The 18106-nt window shown below is 40.3% G+C and overlaps 1 protein-coding gene across 1 annotated transcript in view; it reads right to left on the bottom strand.

The window, feature by feature from the left end:
* Nucleotides 1-3363: 3363 nt before the first annotated feature.
* LAPTM4B (lysosomal protein transmembrane 4 beta) overlaps nt 3364-18106 on the bottom strand; it is a 61700-nt gene continuing 46957 nt past the window's right edge. Inside the window, exon 7 of the mRNA XM_086609486.1 lies at nt 3364-3438. Coding sequence (XP_086465612.1) covers nt 3364-3438 — 75 coding nt within the window. The remainder of the gene's footprint in view (nt 3439-18106) is intronic.

Here is an 18106-nt window from a genome sequence, read left to right as displayed (position 1 = left end):
TTTTACCAACCAGAGGTTTTCCCAAAGAAGTACGGACAGACTGACACCTAAAAGAATGGTCATTAATAATTGTTTTAGAGAATTTAATCTACTTACAAGCATGAGTGCCATGCTGTTGGGTTACCCTTATGCATGGATGGGTATACAATGAAAGGAAGATGCATTGTTCCATCAGGAATAAGGGCATCAGGCACAGATGAGAGAAATGGGATTTGTGCCTCAGCATGTGTAGGCTTTGCAAAGGCTGCAATGCCTCATAACAAATATTTAAAAAAAAATTAGAAGATTTCAGCAAAAAATCTACTTATATTCCTGGTACAATCAAGGTTTAGATTCCTACTTGCTGGTTTTGGCCCCATATTTATGATGTTCCATGTCAACATACCTTGAAAATATCTTCTTTCCACTCTGAAGTTACTAGAAATTATTATTAATAAAATGCCGTATCAGAGTTTAAGATAAGAAAATACGAGCGAATTTGAGTAAGCACATGCTCCTAATATCTGGGAGAAAGGAAAAAATGCGAGGAATAGTAAAAAAAGCACTGTTAGAAGCAAGCAGTTCCCAAAGCACAGAAACCAGGTTTTTAATGGGTTTCTATGTCACAGATGACTGACTATTAAAAATGAATTATAGAAAAGCTGTAGTGTGAATTTCCCAGGATTAGACATGGAAATGGAGAATGAATTCAATAACTGAGAATAAAAAACCTTCAGCTGGAGTTTGTGTCTCTTCATGTAAGCCAGAGAAACTTGTTTTCCTTTGGGAGCGGGGGAAGGATCCTCTGATACATCAGCAGAGCTGAACTTATATTAGATTATCTTTTCTCTCCTACCCAGCTGTCTGTCTCCAGTATGTGCAGGAATGCCATGGTTTTGATACCATAACTTCACTGCCCTCTTTAACTCAAATTGGACAAAATCCAAAAGGTATTAGGAATACTGGCAGGACACATGCACTCACACTTACTCATGTATGGTGTGTGAGAAGAAGTTTTGTTTCTTTGGTAAGACAAGCTAAAGTCTACAGAAATTTCACGTGAATTAGCACAACATTATCTCTATAATAATGTGTAGAAAAAGAAACCCCAGCTTTCGGTGTGGCTCAGTATAGTCTTGTTCTGTGTCATATACTTCATCAGACCTGGAAAACTGCCTGAAGTTCTGGACAACAAATTAAAAACTTGAATTATCTCTTGTTTTTATTGTACAATAAATTATAGAACTTACTGTTCGATTCTCTGTTTATACAGTATGGTGGGAAAGCTGGCGAATGGACTGGTGAGTGGGCTGAAAAACTGTTGTTTAGGTCATTTACAGAGAAAACCCTGCCATGTCAGATTGACTGGACATGAATTTGTGTATATTGGTGCTCGGAAGACCAACAAAAATGATTTCCATAGTTTTGAGGAAACACCCTTTTATTGTAGAGAGGTTTGTATACACAGATGCGATGTATTTACAACCAGTTTTTCTCAAACAGATGACTGTTTAAAATCCTTCACGATCTGTCAAGAATGAAAGAAAATGAAGCTCAGAAGCCCAGCCAGCCAGCCCAACCCCCAAATTCAGGTTAATTCCCAAAGATAACTGTAATGAGATAATAATACATGGAGTTACTCTGAAGGAAACAACAGGCCTGTGACAGAGATCGATGTATGGACTTCAGGATTGGTTCAGTCAAAAGCATTGACTTGATTAGTTTGATTTCAGAGTAGATGAACTCTGAAGTAAAATTCCAACAAGCAGATGGGGACCTGCCTTTTCCCAGGGATGTGGAAGAGACAGGCAGAAAGAATCTGGCCCTTCCTTCCCTGGCCTCTGCAAGGACAGGTCACAGTGGCAACCTCTGTGAAAAGAAGCTGTTGGTCCTGCATTCCCCTGGAAAGCTCTTTTCCAGAAAAAGGCAGGAAAGCTCCACTCTTCCTCAGTCTGCAGAATGGAGTCAATGCACTGAGGATGAGAAGGGGTGTCCTCCTTAGGAAGGGCATGGACTCACCTGCCAGCCCAGTCACAGGAGAGACGGCACCTTGGTTTCTTCTGGTACCCCTCCAAACTGTGGCTCAGCTCTGCACTGCCCTTTATCTGGGGCGCTGTGCAATGGCATCAGTCTAGCTTCAGCCTGTTCAATCACCCCAAATGCAGAGGAGACAACATGGGAGGAAACAGTGAGAGGTAGAGACATATTATATTCCCTTTTCCTGTTCCTTTTCAGTTAAAAGTAGAACCTTCATCAACAACAAAAAGTTATATGTGCAGGAGGCACTTCTCTAGGGAAGAAATAAATACCTCACACAAACATTCATGGATGGATGAGTCCCACGAGAATCTCAGCACAACCAGTTCAGTTGTAAAAGGAATCTAAAATCCTCACGTTGGTGTATATGAGAAACATGCTCGAGGAAGTTACATGCATAAGTTTCCCATAGGCTGGGAACATATATCTTAGAATCTGCATAATTTAGTTCACACTCAGCAGAACATTGCGATATTTACAGGCACATTCCAATGGGAAAACATTTGCATATTGAGTGCGAAAGTCGCAGCTTAGTCACCTAACCATGGGACTTTAAAAGCAGGGGTTTTGTGACCTCAAAATACTATTTGTGAAATTGGTTGGGAGGAAAAAGGTGTGTAGGCAGGAAAAGAAAAATTACCAGAAGGTGGTAAGAACTCTTTTTTTGGAGTGTTAGCATGGTTGCAGACTGGGACAAAGTGAGTCCATGTAGACAACAGGTTCTGGCTTGTTACACATCACAGAGTGCTTTGTCTACTCTAATTTCCCATTCTACTTCTTCCCAATTAAATTTGTTTCCCATTAGCTAGATTGATGACAGTAGTGTGTAAGACTCATTTTTCTTCTTGCAATCATCATAATCATCCTTCATGGCATAGCAACTTAATAAATTCCTGCAGAAAAGGAATGAAGGGGAATGTCACTTTTTTGGACTTGGTCTGTATTGTGAAAGTGGGCATCTGAGAAACACATTTGTAATGCTTTGGAAGTTTTACAAAAGAAAAAAAGAAAGTTACACTCTGAACCTGATTGAGAATGCAAAGTTCTATGTTCTCTAGCATTGCATGTCAGACATGGTGGAAAAAGCTATTCCGTGACTACCGTAACCTTAGTGCTACCCAGAATTGTTCTGAAACTAGTTCACTAGTTTCTGAAACACTATTGTAGTTGCAGAAAATTATTAAAACTATCTACATAATTTTAATCGTACAATTTAGGTTTCAATATGTCAGCAAAACAGCAATGTATAACTCATAGAGGTTATATCCTGGAAGTGAAATTATCAAACTATTGCTCCAATGTCTCAAAAGTAAAGCTATCCTCCCTAGGTACACAGCACTCTCTCACTTATGCTGACACATAAGGTGGTGGTGGATCTTTAGCAGCTCCGTTCACAGGATCGTCATATGGTGGCAACAAGACCTGCAGGAAAGGAAAAAAAAAAAGTAATATGTTTTAAAAAGCAGCCAGCTGATAAAATTTGTGGAAAAGAAAACCCTTAAGGCTTTGTCCTAAAGAACAACAAAAAAAAGTAAATCAGTAAGCAGGACCAGAATAGTTAGAAAACAATACAGCATTAGCTTGCAGTTTCTCCTTTTCAATTTGTGTGCCTGTTTTCACTATGAAGGACAACGTGATTTCTTCTCGTTTCTTATTGACTCCAGTCACAGCTTGATTTCAGCCAAAGCTCATTCATTGCTGGTACCTGAATTAGTTCAATCTGGCAGTGACAGTAGCTGCTTATTCTGCAGCTCTCCTCTGTCAAGAGCACTTAAACCATGTCTCCTGGAGGAGTGCTCAAACTGCTCAGTCCTGAAAATCTCTCTTTCTGAGGTTTCCCTGGAATAGCTAAGGATTATTTTGAGATGGGGAGAAAGAAAGCAAATGGAGAACAAATTACCCAATGTCAAGTAAATCTCCACTTTTGTGCTTCACTCAGCTGTGAGAAGGAAGACCTACATTCCTGTAAGTCCTTCAGTGGATACTTAAACATCTGATAGAAATTAGGACAGCTTTAATCATATGTCATCTCCATTCACAGGAGGCCAGGCAGCTTCCTAGGACATGGGAGATGCAAGTTCAGGCCAGATGCAAGTTCAGGCCACACAAGGCAGAGAATGGATTTGAACCAAGATTTCTACTTCTTCAAGCAAGCATGCTAGCTATCATGCAATTTTTAATGGCACCAGCACTGACATTAATTAGCTTGCATGCGAAAAGGCCTGTGAATCCCAGCAGGGACTGAGGATAAAATAGATGTCTGAATGAAGAATGAGTGTACATTCCCTAAAATATCTCAACATCGTGTAAGAGTATCAGTTGTAGTGCATTGGCAGAGATACTTTATGCAGCTGAAGATCAATTATTCATGATGGAATTTCTGGATTTATCAGCTTGGTCTTTAAAAAGCACATAAAGCTGATTGTCTAAACATACATAGGGAAAATCCTGATCTCAATAAAGTCAATGGAAGTTTTGCCATGAGAGGATTTCACCAGTTCTTAAAGAAGTTGATCACCTGCCTTTTGCAAAGAAACATCCGTAATCATCCCTTTTGGACGTAATCCACAACATAACAAAATCAGTGGGAATCTTTCTATAGATTTAAATAGACTTTGGATTAGGCTTTTGTGGGATAGTTCCAAGGGTGATTTACTTTATACTTATCTGAGTTTACAGACATGTGTTGATGACCGTGTGTTCAAGCACATCTGTGCACATGTTTGTTAGATTACAGAATGGCTACCTTGGCATCTTCAGCCCTTAATCAAAAAAGTTTCATTATTTAGAACACGAAATTGTCAGAGCCATCACTCTTTATTAATACCACATGTCTGAGCTTGTAAATGCAATATACTACGCACACATCTACTACAAAATCTAAAAAGCCTTGTACTGAAAAGCATTTAAAAAATTATGTCAACTTTAAAGGGTGCAAACAGCTTATAGCAGACTACTTATCTAGTGAAACTAGGACAACATATAGAACTTCAAATAAATATTCTAATAAAAATCATGAATATATTTTGCAATATAACCTCAGTAAATCACACCACTAAACCATGCGTGCTGGTTTTGGCTGGGACAGTGTTCATTTTCTTCATAGTAGTGAGTATGAGGCTATGTTTTGGATTTGTGCTGAAAACAGTGTTGATAGCACAAATGTTTTTGTTATCGCTGAGCAGTGCATACACAGCATCAAGGCCTTTTCTGCTTCTCACCCCACCCCACCAGCGAGTAGGCTGGGGGTGTACAAGAAATTGGGAGGGGACACAGCTGGGACAGCTACCCCAACTGACCAAAGGGATATTCCAGGCCATCTGATGTCATGGTCAGCATGTAAAGATGAGGGAAGAAGAAGGAAGGGGAGGACATTCGGAATGATGGCATTTGTCTTCCCAAGTAACCATTACACATGATGGAGCCCATCGTCTCCTCATCTTGGAGATGGCTGAACACCTGCCTGCCCATGGGAAGTAGTGAATGAATTCCTTGTTTTGCTTTGCTTGTGTGAGCGGCTTTTGCCTCACCGATTAAACTGCCTTTATCTCAACCCATGAGGGAGGTTTCTCACTTTTATTCTTCTGATTCTCTCCCTCCACTTGGGGGGAGTGAGACAGCAGTTGAGTGGGGCTTAGTTGCCGGCTGGAGTTAAACCACGACAGCATGTCAACTGTGAAATATGCTACGGTTGAGATCCTCCCCTTAGTGCTGATCATTAGTTTAATAACAGGGTTTCTAGTAAAATCCTTGTGTTACTAAAAAAGACACTAATTTCTCAAATGTACTGAAAAATATTCATTAGTTGATGATGAAGAAATATAATTAGTAATTAAATCTGATCTACAGATGACTCTGAAAATGAATGTTCACTTTGTGAAGACTTAGGTGTCTTATTGTACTCTTGTAATGCTAAGCCCCAAACTGTGTTCCATCCCTTTCAAGTTCAGAGTTCAAGCATGATAAGAAATGACAGCAGATGCAATCCAAAAAGGAATCCATCTTCCAGATCTATGAGCTGATTAATAAAGGACAATACCTGTTCTTGTGCTCTGATCCTCTTTTAGAGCAATGTGTCCTAAGACTACTGTAGTTACATCAATAATACTACTTCAGCATTGAGGTTAACGTTATTTACAGTAGGTCTCCTGGAGGATTTACTGATAGGAGTGAGCTTCTTCATTCCCTTCACTCCTGTAGGAAACAAAATCTGTCTGGTAGGAGAACAGCCTCCTGGTGAGGCTTTTACCTCTTGGGAAGTGAACGCTCTGTTTTGCTCTATGGACCCAAAACTCATATGCGGGTCAATGGCCCCAAGGACCCTCAGAAGATGCTTTTTCACTTATCAACAGTTCAAGAAAAAGTGAGGGGAATACCTACAGGAGCCATTTTTGAGAAGCCACTGGCTAAATGCTAAGCATATAGATTTCTATAGGAATATTCAAGATAGGTGGCGTATGAACTGGGGAGACTAAGGTCTAAAAAGATTCAGAAGTTTCACAAGAAAATATCTGCATTGGAAGGCTAAAGAGTGTTTGCCCAGTGTCTGTAAGGTTTAGGGTCACTTTATTGCTGGCAAAGGTTATTTGTCTGAACAGTTCTTTCAGTGATAACTTTACAGGCTTACTCCCCACACATTTTTGTGTTTAAATATTTAAATACCCTGATCTTGCATTTCCCTGACATGAACAGAATAGTGATGAAAAATAAGGAGTGTAGAATGAGCAGAATTCAAAATTATTACCTTTGCCTAGGAGTGTTTGAGTTAGAAAAAGAAAATATGGACAGGATATTAAACAAAGGTGAAGATGAATGAACGTGATGGTCAACACCTGAAAGAAGGCACTCGGAGTTTGTGGAATACATGGCGCTGGCTGGTACCCCAAGTATCTCGCGTCATTAGAATATTAAAAGTCCTTTAAACTAATATAATTGTTTAACTTTCAGTCAATGTGTTTTTGTTACTGTTACTTAATCATCTGTTAACTGTAAGACTAAAAAATCATCCTTCAGCTTTCATGGCAGTTTGAATAACTCTTCCACCACTCTATAATTACAAATCTTGCAACTCTGCCTCAGTAAGACTATCTTTTAATTATTTTTGACAAAAACAGTTTCAGGCCATTACTTTCCCTTAATATTTTTTCCATCTTTTCTCAATTAAGTCTTCTTTGGCAAAAGGGAGAAATATGATAAAACCTGAATTATCTCAGCTTTTAACTGTTTACTGTTGAAATGGTTAAGAGTTTACAAAAATCTCAAGGAAAAGAGAATTCCATTAGAATTTTAATCATTGAATTTATACAAAAGTAGCTGAGATGAAACTCTAGATCAGAGTAGTTTTCCCTTCTCTTGTGTTAATTTTAAATCTCAACATGGTCTAATGGAAGCAGATAAGTGCCTTGGACATAAAACAGCATAGTTACTCAGGCAGAACATTATGCTCTCCAGAGACATAAAATGGAAGCCAGTCACTGAGCCAAAGGGTGAATTCAGAAACTGGAAAAATAGACAGAAACTCACTATTCAGTCTTATCTAAGAACCTAATTAGAATGGATGGAGCCTGAAATAATTCATGAAGGACAAAAATATATGCATATTTTAGGTTCATGGTATCCCCAAGGCAGAATATCCACTAGGACAACTGATGCATTTTGCTTCCTAGGCACTACATTTGAACATTTCCTTGCTTGTTGTGAATTGAGAAAGATGCATGCTAGTTTTCCTGGATGCTCTGGGACTAATGTTTACAGAGTGAGACTGTCACTCACAAGTTACTATAAAAAGTAAGTACAAAGGATCCTCATTTTTTGGAACTTGGTGATCCCTGTGAAAAGAGGTTCTGGCTTTTTATCAGTAGACCAGCAAGCAAGTTTGGAAGATTAGATGGTTGCAGGGTCCAGTCCTACAGGATGCCTAAAAGCCAAAGGACAGAAGCTCCTAACTTCTTTCACTGTTTGTATAGTTGCCTTGTGATAAAAGCATTGCACAGAGACTCTGAGATCAGAGCTTTAGGGGCTCCCAAACTAAGAGGGTTCAAACCCACAGCTCCTATCTGCCATATGAATGCTCCAGACACAAGATTTTCATTTAGGTTGGAAGGATCATTTTTCACCCTCCTGTTGTCACAGTGAAGCCAAGTAGACAAGAATCCATGGGCAAAGAAAGAAAATAGGAGAATGTGGCTATGTAGCCCCATGGTTGTGTGCTTAAGTGGGACAAGGAGTCCTGGGTACTGGGCTTTGCTCCCAATACCATTTAAGCATTTCGTGATAAGCAGTGTTGTTGTATAATAATAATAAATAAAATAATCCAGAACTGACCCATGAGAAATCCTGGTCCTGACTTAGCTGGTGTCATCCAAGTGGTTTGAATAATTGTATTACATAAGCATCTCTCTCTTATAAAGCACGATACAGGATGACCTTCTCGATGACCTTCTCTGGAAGAAGTAATTACCATACAAGTTTGCCAATGGCTATAACATATTCAGTTAATATAAGCATTTGTCGTTTCTTATTTTTTACATCCTCGTTAATCTGATTTTGGAGAAGAAGTTTTTAAAGACATTGCTTAGAAATATGCTTAAGAAGAAACACAGCCAAATACTTGTATATGCAAACAGGTTGGAATTAATCTTGGCCCAAAGGTGTTTTTTTGGGGGGTAACTGCATAATTTCAATCACTCTGCATTTTTTGCAGCTGATTCCATGTTTACCCGAACTTCCAGTAGAAAATTTTCTTTCTTCAGCATATGTACAAGTTTTCTCATATTGCTGCAGTTATTCCTGTTTGAACTCAAGCTCTCAGATCTGTTTGGTGTCTAGTACATTTCTAGAGGAGAAAATGTACTTAGTCCTATATGAGTAAACTTAAATATTTGATTAATTGATTATTTCTGCATTCCTAAGGGTTTTACCAAACTCACTGAACTCGATAGAAATCTTTCTATGTCTCCAGAGAGCTTTGGATCATGTTTTCCCACAGCCATTTGTATTCTTCACTGGGTGGAATGGTACGATTGTCACATAACAGCTTTGAGTTTGAACAGCATTTTAGGTGGCAGTTATACAAAACTTTTGTGACTTCTCATGACAAAATACCTTGCTGATATCTTACTAGAAACAAGCATTGTCAGAGACAGCTCTAACATACTTTTTTCTAGCATCTTCTACAACAGAAATGCACTTGATAATGCCAAAAAAACTACAGTTTAAAAATGTCTATGGTAAGTGCTGATGGTTGTAGTGAGCATTCAGGATGTTTTCTCAAACATTAGCTTTTCAATAAAAATGCCAGTCCTTTATGCTGAAGGACTTCGCATTGCCTCAATACACAATATGTAGACAGGGACAGATGACAATGGATAATTGAGTGGAATTCGGGCCATCACTACTGTAACTTAATCCTGGTCTTGTTGCTGACCTTTTGAGTTCTGAAAAATCATTTGACTTTGTCTTAGGAAGATCTCCGGTGTGTAAAACAGGCATATCGTTTGAAACGTCTTAAAAGGTGCTGGAAACCTTAAGACATTTAAAACTCACTTGGACGAAACTTGCTTATGACAGTATGAGACAGGGACTAAATTGTGGAAGTATTTACAAACTACATATGTATTTGCAGAAATTTCAGCCTATGCCTGGAAATGTTTACCCCAACCTCTTCACCACAGCTATGAGTGCATTACATACCATTCTTCTGCAGAAGTGACCTTTACATTTCAGACACCCAAACCACTACCAGGAATCCTTACAGGAGGTCTGGGTGAATATGCGGGGATGTGAGGGAGAGGGGGCAAAAGGAGCCGTTTCTTTCACACAGCTCACATACAAAAGTGTCAGTGGGTTCAGGCCTTATTCTGTTTACTTCAAACAGGAGGGAAAGTAACCACAAAGTGAATCATGTTAGCCATGCGGTGAGAGTATGCCAGAGCCAGTGCTGGGCCGTTTCACAGGTAAAGGTGCCGAACCACAGCAATTTCCTCGTCTGGGAGTCTCTTCCAAAGTGCAACCCCTGGCCTGGGGATAGAACAAACACTGAGACAGCTGCAGGATGAAATACAAAATCACTGCATGCCTTTTCCTTCCTAATTTAGGATAAAATTTCCCCTTGATGGAGCACAGGGCTGATGCATGAGGCCCAGGGACAACTGAACTGAAAGACGAGGTTTTAAGCAGCACACGCCTAGCTGCACCAGTCCTCTACTCCAGGTTCATTTCACCTCAGTGATTCCAGTTTGAGATCAACCACTTACTTCTACCTATTTGATACTTCTACCTATCTGAGACCATTGTGTGGTTTGGAGCAGGTTTCATGGCATGCAATCGCATTTAGTGATTTCATGGTTACTTCCCTGCTCTCCTGTCACTCACCCAGCCAAGAGGAGTGGAATTTCCTCCCACAGCTGTGGGGCTTTGAGGAGCCATTAACTGCAACCTAAACCACGCTCAGCTGCAGCAAAGTCTACAAACAGCTCTAGAGGGAAGGCTGCCAACCTGACCACCTGTTCACTTCGAAATGGTCCCAACAGCCCTCGGGTACTGCTGGGTTCTTGACTATGCAAATATTATGAAGGTGACCTGGGGAAAACAGGAGATTTCTGCACGCATAAGCAGCAATAGCTGGCTGATTGGTGTACTCTGTGCGCAGGAAAGGCTGAGAAGAATTCTCTCTTTGCAATGTTTTCTTGTCAAGTTTGACAACGTGGTTTTCTTCTGAGATTACAGAGGAAAGTGTAAAATTAAGATGGGGTAACATGATGTTTTAGGGTGATTATTAGTGTACCGAGTAGAATTGGCTGAAAATACAATTTTTGGCATACAAAATATTTGGTAAGAAACTGTCTGAAATATTTGGTAAGAAAAGCTATCTGTATCTTTTGCTTAAAATTTTCAGAAATCCAGATCTTCTCAGTACAGTCCTGTTTTGGAGACTCAAAGCACCAGGTGGCAAATATTTCTTTTTGTATTATGTATGACAATGAACACTGGACTATATGTAAATATAATTCATCATATAATTTGTGTTTTACTTGAAAGGAAACATGCATATTAATGTAGCACATGGTTTATTTCCTGTACAAAATCTACTGGAAGTTACTATATTTACTGATTTTATTGAGGCAGACTCTTCAAAAGCTTCTAATGTTTCTGTACATAGGGTGGGAAGAAGCAGCGTTTATCATGAGTTTCTGAAGAAATGTGTGTTTTCTCCAATGAGTGACCAAGAGTTTTTAAGCCCTAGGCTTTTCAGGCATCTCAGAAGTGAGTCACACAAGGTCTTCCGCTACTTTTAAAAATTCAGTTCATATGCTGCAGGTGCAAACTGCATCTTTGGGTCACCTGGTGTGGTCATCTCTGAGATAGCTTCAGAAAAGTAGGTAATATTTAGCCCTGAAGAACAATAGATAATGCACACTCAGATTATGAAGGGAGAGAGATTGACTGAAACACTTACGAAGTATTAAAACTAAATCCATTGAGATTTCAGAGTTTTCTCTTTAACCCCTTGACATGAAGACACACTTTACACAGGCTGTATGAAAAGACTGACAGCCTTCAGGAGAAGAGAGAGCTTTTTCCTAGTAGTGGAGAAACAGGAATAATAATAATTCTGTGGTCAGAAGTAGTCAAATGTTGCATACAAGATAAACAGTGGAGAAAGAAAGAGCAATTGGCTTTCATCATGCTGCAGCTAAGCACATGCATGTAGGAAGAGCTCTGCTGGATCTGGTGAAAGGCCCATCCAGATCACAGCAGTTGCTGATGGATGATGAAGAAAGAGAAGTGCAGGACTGAGCAATAAAAGAAATGAAGAAAAAGCAGTGCAAGCGCATATACTCACGACTTGCCCAGAACATTCTCCAAACTGTCAGAAATTTGAATGTCAAGGACCTGCTGAATTACTGGTTGTGTCTTACAGGTTTTTTTTCCCCACTGATTTTTCTAGTCTGCATTTGAGCCCATGTCGACTTTTAGCACCCACAATGTCCCATGGTAAGCAGTCCCACAGCTAATCTAGGTGTTACGTGAAGAAATATCTTCTTTGGATTCCTATGAAACCTGCCACTAGCTATTTCACTGAATGTCCCCTGTTCTTTTGCTAAGATAGTGAGCAGTTGTTCCTCCTTTATCTCCTCTGCTGCTCACAATTTTGAAGATCTCTATCATCTTGTTTCTTGTTCTGTCCCTCTTTCATCCAACTAAGGATCCTTGCTCCCCTGCAGTGCAGTCTGCACTTAATTTTTTCATACCTAGGAACTCGCTTGACAGTTTTGGGTCCAGGCTGACAAGAGAGCTCCAAGACCAGGCATGTGGAGAAGCATTAGAGTCAGGAGGGTGCTGGGGAGGTAGCTGACCTCCATCTGGATGAAGGTTCCTTCATGCTCAGGAGAGGAGCAGGCACTTTCACCTACCTGACATGTGTTAGATATGTTCTTCCAGATGAGATCAAAGCAATGCTTTTTCTCTGCTGCTTATAAATAATCTGCTTCAGAGAGGGCTATTTACAATGGAAATGGCTGCTCTGGTCAAATGAGTCCAGTCAAAGCAACTGTTTCTGAGGAAGTTAGTGAGTAATGTTTACAAAAAAACTTTCCATCTTTCTTTTTTATTGTTCCCCTGTCCTCAGATAAAAAGGCCCTGGGTATAGGGTCAAGGTTTCTTATCCAAGCCAAATCATATTAAATATTGAATAAGAAATGTTTTACTTTATTCATAGACGCATTTGCTCAAAATGTTTGTCCAAAACATGCTAGTTAATTACTATTTAAGGGATCATGACGTGTTGTCTGTCAAATAAACCCCAAGAAACCTTCTTCTCAACATGGACGGGAAGTATTTTCCTGTTTATATGTATGCATTTTCGTTAGAAACCACACTAGAATGATTACAGATGGAACAAATGGAAGCAGAATAGCTGCAGGATAATTTATAACTCTATTCAGTGAAGAAGCAGGCCTCAATGCTGCAAAATCATCTGTGCAAAGTTTTTTTGTTTCGTTTTCCTTTGACAAAACTGCTTGTTTATTCCAAGCCACCAGCTCTCTAAGACACTATTTAAGAAACTTTACATGAATTTATGGATTTCTGTAATGAAGCAGCACAATGTCTTCAACACTCCAAGTAGGGGAATAAATATATATATTACTAGGACAGAGCAATATTTAGGGACAGATTGTGATTGTCCTTGTGTGGGGAGAAAATTGGATTCAGGAAGCTATTGCCTTTTTCCATCATATGCAACCTCATAAAAGTCATCCAGAATAATGGTGTAATTACCCTCTCCATTCTCAGGCATGGAGCGATAGTCTACCTCAGGCCACAGAAGTCTTTCCTACATCTTGACCAGCCCTCTACTGCTGTATCTCTAGTTGCACGTGATGATTCTGTATGGACAGAGAGCGTTTATTTTTTCAAATTTTCTTTCATTTTTTTTCAAAATGAGCATTTGCTGGATGAGCACATGCTTTCTCAAGGGGTACTTCCCTGCCTGCTGTCAGTACTGAAGACTTGGAGAAGTATACTTTGTGTAACAAATGGTTGATGTGTTGTTCTGAGTGCAGAGGCTGTGATAAAGTACATATCGTATGACAGACTTTTTAATTACTAACCTGCATCTCTTTCTAACCTTATCTCCTCTTACGATTACATTGTGTATCCCACTCAAGAGTTAACAAGACAGGAACCTAGGAATAGCTCACATGAGGGAGCCAAATTGTTTAACAGGACTGGTCATCTCCCAAGCGTGTGGTTATCACAGACGTGCTTGCATTACAGATATTGCTGGAAAGGCTTCCATCTTATCTTCATCTCACCAGCTGGAGCATTTTTCCCTAATCTGTATGCCTAGGGACGTGGAGTGAGCCAATGTCAGTCTTTGGGCACCACAACAGAGAGATGGGCCAGCTGTAAAGTTTGGGAGTAGATTTCGAAGTCTCATTATAACATTTGGGAGCAGTAAGATCTGGGGATTTGAGATGACTAATCTCTAGTTCTGTCTTCCATACATATTTTCATTTTCATAGAAACACATTCTTTCGGCATCACTATTAAAAAGTAAGGCATAATATCGCCATATAAAATACAGTTTTTCTTGCACAGTGCATTTAGGCACTTCCTAGCGGATGCTGAAGGAAAACCTTTGTTTATAACCAAATTATTATAATACTGTGTTAAAACCAGTACTTAACTGTGTTAAAACTTAACTGTTAAAACTGTATACTGTGTTAAAACTGTACTTTAACCATATTAAAATTGTATACTGTGTTAAAACTGTTCTTTAACCATGTTAAAACTAGTACTAGTTAAAGTACTAGTGTCATGAAAAGTGATGAAGCTTGGGGAAAAAGCCTTATGTTTATATAAAAATCTGTTAATGTTAGTAAATCACATCTGTAAAGCAGAAACTCTCACAGACGTTTGCAGATCTTCTAAATTTGTCACATGAATGCCCTCTTAGCCTTGTTAACTAAAACTTAAGGAGTGTTTGCCTCAGAGCTCATTTAAAGCAGACCTCACTTTCCTCGCTTCTCATAAGACAGAGGACCAAAACCACAAGTGCTGTGCAGTTGGAGACAGATGGCAGTGGACAGTCCAGTGTCCACAAAGAGTCCCGAGGAAGGCTTGGAAAGAGCACGGTTGCTCTACAGGAGCCGTTAAATTGAAATCAGACTGAAAGAACTTCCAGAAATCACCAGAAGCTGTTAATAACCGCAGGAAGCCAGACCTCTCAATTATTGTCACACCCTCAGCAAAACAACGGCAGCTGCGTGTTCCTCCCTGGTAGGGAGCTGAACTTTCCTTCCACGCCATCTCTAGGAGAACAATGCCACCTACCGAAACACCAGCCCCAGCTGCTCCCTCCCACCTCACCCATGGCCAACACTCCTTCGGTTGAGTTTCGGGGCTGGAGGGACAGAGAAGCTCGGGGCTGGAGGGACGGGGATGTGCGAGGAGTTCCTCCAGCCAGTGCTGGAGCTGAAGGCAGGACCGCCTCTGGGAAGAGCAGCTCTGCAGAAGGGCAGGGCTTCTAGTGAAGGGCCAACTCCACGGCCATAAAGCCACCACATGGCTAACTGCTGCCAGCACTTTGCCTCTGGCACCCCGCTGAATTTCCCTGTTTGAGCAAGACCTGCCTGAGTGAATTCAGTCCTCCCCCATACTTCATGGCACAGTGTAACTACGGCTTGACCCTGACCTGGAAAATTCACGCACGGCTCAGCTTATACATCCATATAGCCTTGGCAACAGGGATTTAAGTTGTCATCGGCTTTTGGTGTACTGATACGTATCCTTGGAATTATACTGAAGACTTTGACTCGTTTTTTGAAGCCCACAAACCAGCAGCTGTCAGATGGTAATGAATCAACCCTGTTAGAAAAAAAGGGCCTGTAAAGAAACACTGCAATTTATAAACATTCTGTTTTTTCCTACATTGCAACACTCCTGATTAGTGAATCCAGAAAGATTTGGAAGATTTAAGTTACACATCCTCATTTCATATCTTCTTTTTAATGTAATTATGAACACTGAGAAGAGATTTGTCCATTTCTGTTGCAAATCTCTTACAAATTGTTGTGTATTAGAATAATTCCAGTATTTGAGCTGCAAACATAAATATAGTTTTTGTGTTTAAAATAAAAATCTACTGGGGAAAATAGATTAACACGTTCATTTTTACCTTGTGATTTAACTTGTAAGTAAATTTAATGACTGTAATGACAAGTGCAAATTTTTCAGAAATCTTTTAATCTTGATATCATTAATAGCCTGTTCTGAACAGCACAGCTGCCTTCTCACAGCAACTACCTAGTAGTAGGTGAGACCTATAACACGAAGTATGATTAGCAAATAACACTAAGCAACAGAGCAAACAGGCAGCATGAAGCAATTCAGACCAGAGGGAATGCTGGATCTTAAGACAACATCCTTCCATAAACAAGAAAGCAGTGGAAGAAAGAGCTGAGTAGAGATGATGAGAAAGTTAAAAAGAAAGAAGAAAAGCCAATCTCTTTGCTAAGATTAAAGGACAACTGACAAGGGATGGGACTTCACTGCAGGTAGAATATGAAATTCTGGAGCAGCTGAATAGCTGCTTGTTGGCAGACGCAGACTGTCATGTTACTTTTTCTGCAACTCAAAATCCAACTGAGGAGAAGGAAGTGAATATGTTGCACATGCAAGACGTGAATGCTGAAATCGACATGGAGCCTGAGCCCTTTGAAGATTCTCTGATTAAAGACATTGCACTGGGAAGTGCAATTCTGCAGAAAAACAGATCCAACATTTAAATTACACTCCCAGGTCTCATGTAGACTATTGCATGTGGTTACTAATCACCTCCTTTACTTCAAGCTCTGGGTAGTTCTTATAACCTTTTTTTTTTTTCTTGCCTCTGCTTCTTCTTCCTCTTCTCTGCCTCCTGTTTTACCTTCTTTTGCTCTTGCAGGTTTTATCAGACAGTTTCCATTAGGGAAGGTCTCAGCTCCTCTGCCTGGACTCAGCTGGAGGCCCTGAGAAGGGCTCAGAGAATGAGTCATGTCAGGGGTACTTATTCGTGGTGTTCGCTCACTTTAAAGTACGGTCATGGTTACTACTCACTGGGAAAAGATGCCTCTGATCTAGTGGCTCAGTAATAACGTTATGCATACAAGCTGCCACACAAGGTCAGCTACCTGGTGAACATTGCCAGGTTTGTAGGATTTTTACGCCACATTATGGAAAATAGCTTTAAAGCAGGATTTTTCTCCAAGTTGTTTTCTACTCTGACACGTACCATCCCAAAATTGGCTCAGCAGTTGGAAATCATAGGTCCCAAAGCACATATCAGAAAAAAGAGCTCATGTGCATGGTTTGTCTGCCTCCGGGATCCATCCCACGCTTCATTCTATTTGATTGGCGTGAATCTAAGAGTCCTTCTCTCTGTCCATCGCCAAACTAATCACCTTCCACATATGAAGAACAACACAATAACACAAAGAATGACTCTTCCAACCTTACCAAACAGTATTCCTCCTCTGCTCAGAGGAATCATCCAGCAGGAATGAAAGACCTAAATTCGCACTTCTCAAACAGGTCTCCTATTGCTTTGAGGAAGGGAGAGTAAACAAAAGAAAAGTGTTGATGGATTAATTACAGGCTACTTAGCTGATGTCATGTCCACAGAAGGAATGTATCTGCGTTGAAAAAACAAGTAACTTATTAACCATTGTCAATAAATGTATGTCAGATAGGATCCATTGAAGTGATCTGGTAAAGTACGTAAGGATCTAAACCTCACTTTGAGGAGAGATTTACGGCTTTACATTTTATCCCCAGCGGCAGCATGACCGGAGATGAAACTTCCATTGATTGGCTTCGGTGAGAGTTAAAAATAAACAAAATTAAATCCCCTGACTGTCCAAGAGCACAAAGGAGCTGTTCCTGTTCCAGAGAACACAATGTCTAACTTTGGGTGATCTTCTGCACTCATACGCTGACAATTTTTCCAAACTGGATGAACATTTCCATGGTACTGCGGTCATAGTTTAAATTGGTGTAGAAAATTAATCTTCATCCATGGTGTGCTTGAGCAGTTGGCAGGAAAAAGCAATCCCAGATTGGGAAGGCAGAGAAAATAATCTTCAGGTTACTATGGTTCACTGCGGGGGAGTCACCTTACTACCATGTCAAAATCTCCTGCAGCTACCTCCAGAAACTGGGAGAAGAGCAGTACTGGAAAAAAATCTCAGAGGAGGGAGATGATAACACATCCTCAAGTGACTCTGCTGTGGTTGTGACGAAAGTAGACAGCTGGATCTCCAGGTCCTGGCATTATCAGCCTCTGGAGCATAAGAAGATCATGTCTTCTCACTGGCTGGGGTCCAGGCCATTCCCCATCCCAGCACCAGTTGGTCCCTCTACTCCATGATGCAGACTGGTCATAGACCCAAGCTGAGTATATTGGTGCAGTGTCAAATTTAGAAGGAGGACCTCTCACCTAAGGGAAGGGAAGGGAATATCCCGTTCACAGCCTGCAGTGGGGAGGATGTTTGTTTGTTCCAGATGGCATGCTTGCAAAAAGGATGGCTTAAACCACTTAACTGAGTGA

This window comes from Tauraco erythrolophus, chromosome 3 (genome assembly GCF_009769465.1).
Source record: "Tauraco erythrolophus isolate bTauEry1 chromosome 3, bTauEry1.pri, whole genome shotgun sequence".
NCBI lineage: Eukaryota > Metazoa > Chordata > Aves > Musophagiformes > Musophagidae > Tauraco > Tauraco erythrolophus.
The sequence above is the reverse complement of the archived record's forward strand: the minus strand, read 5'-3'. Positions and strand labels throughout refer to the sequence as shown.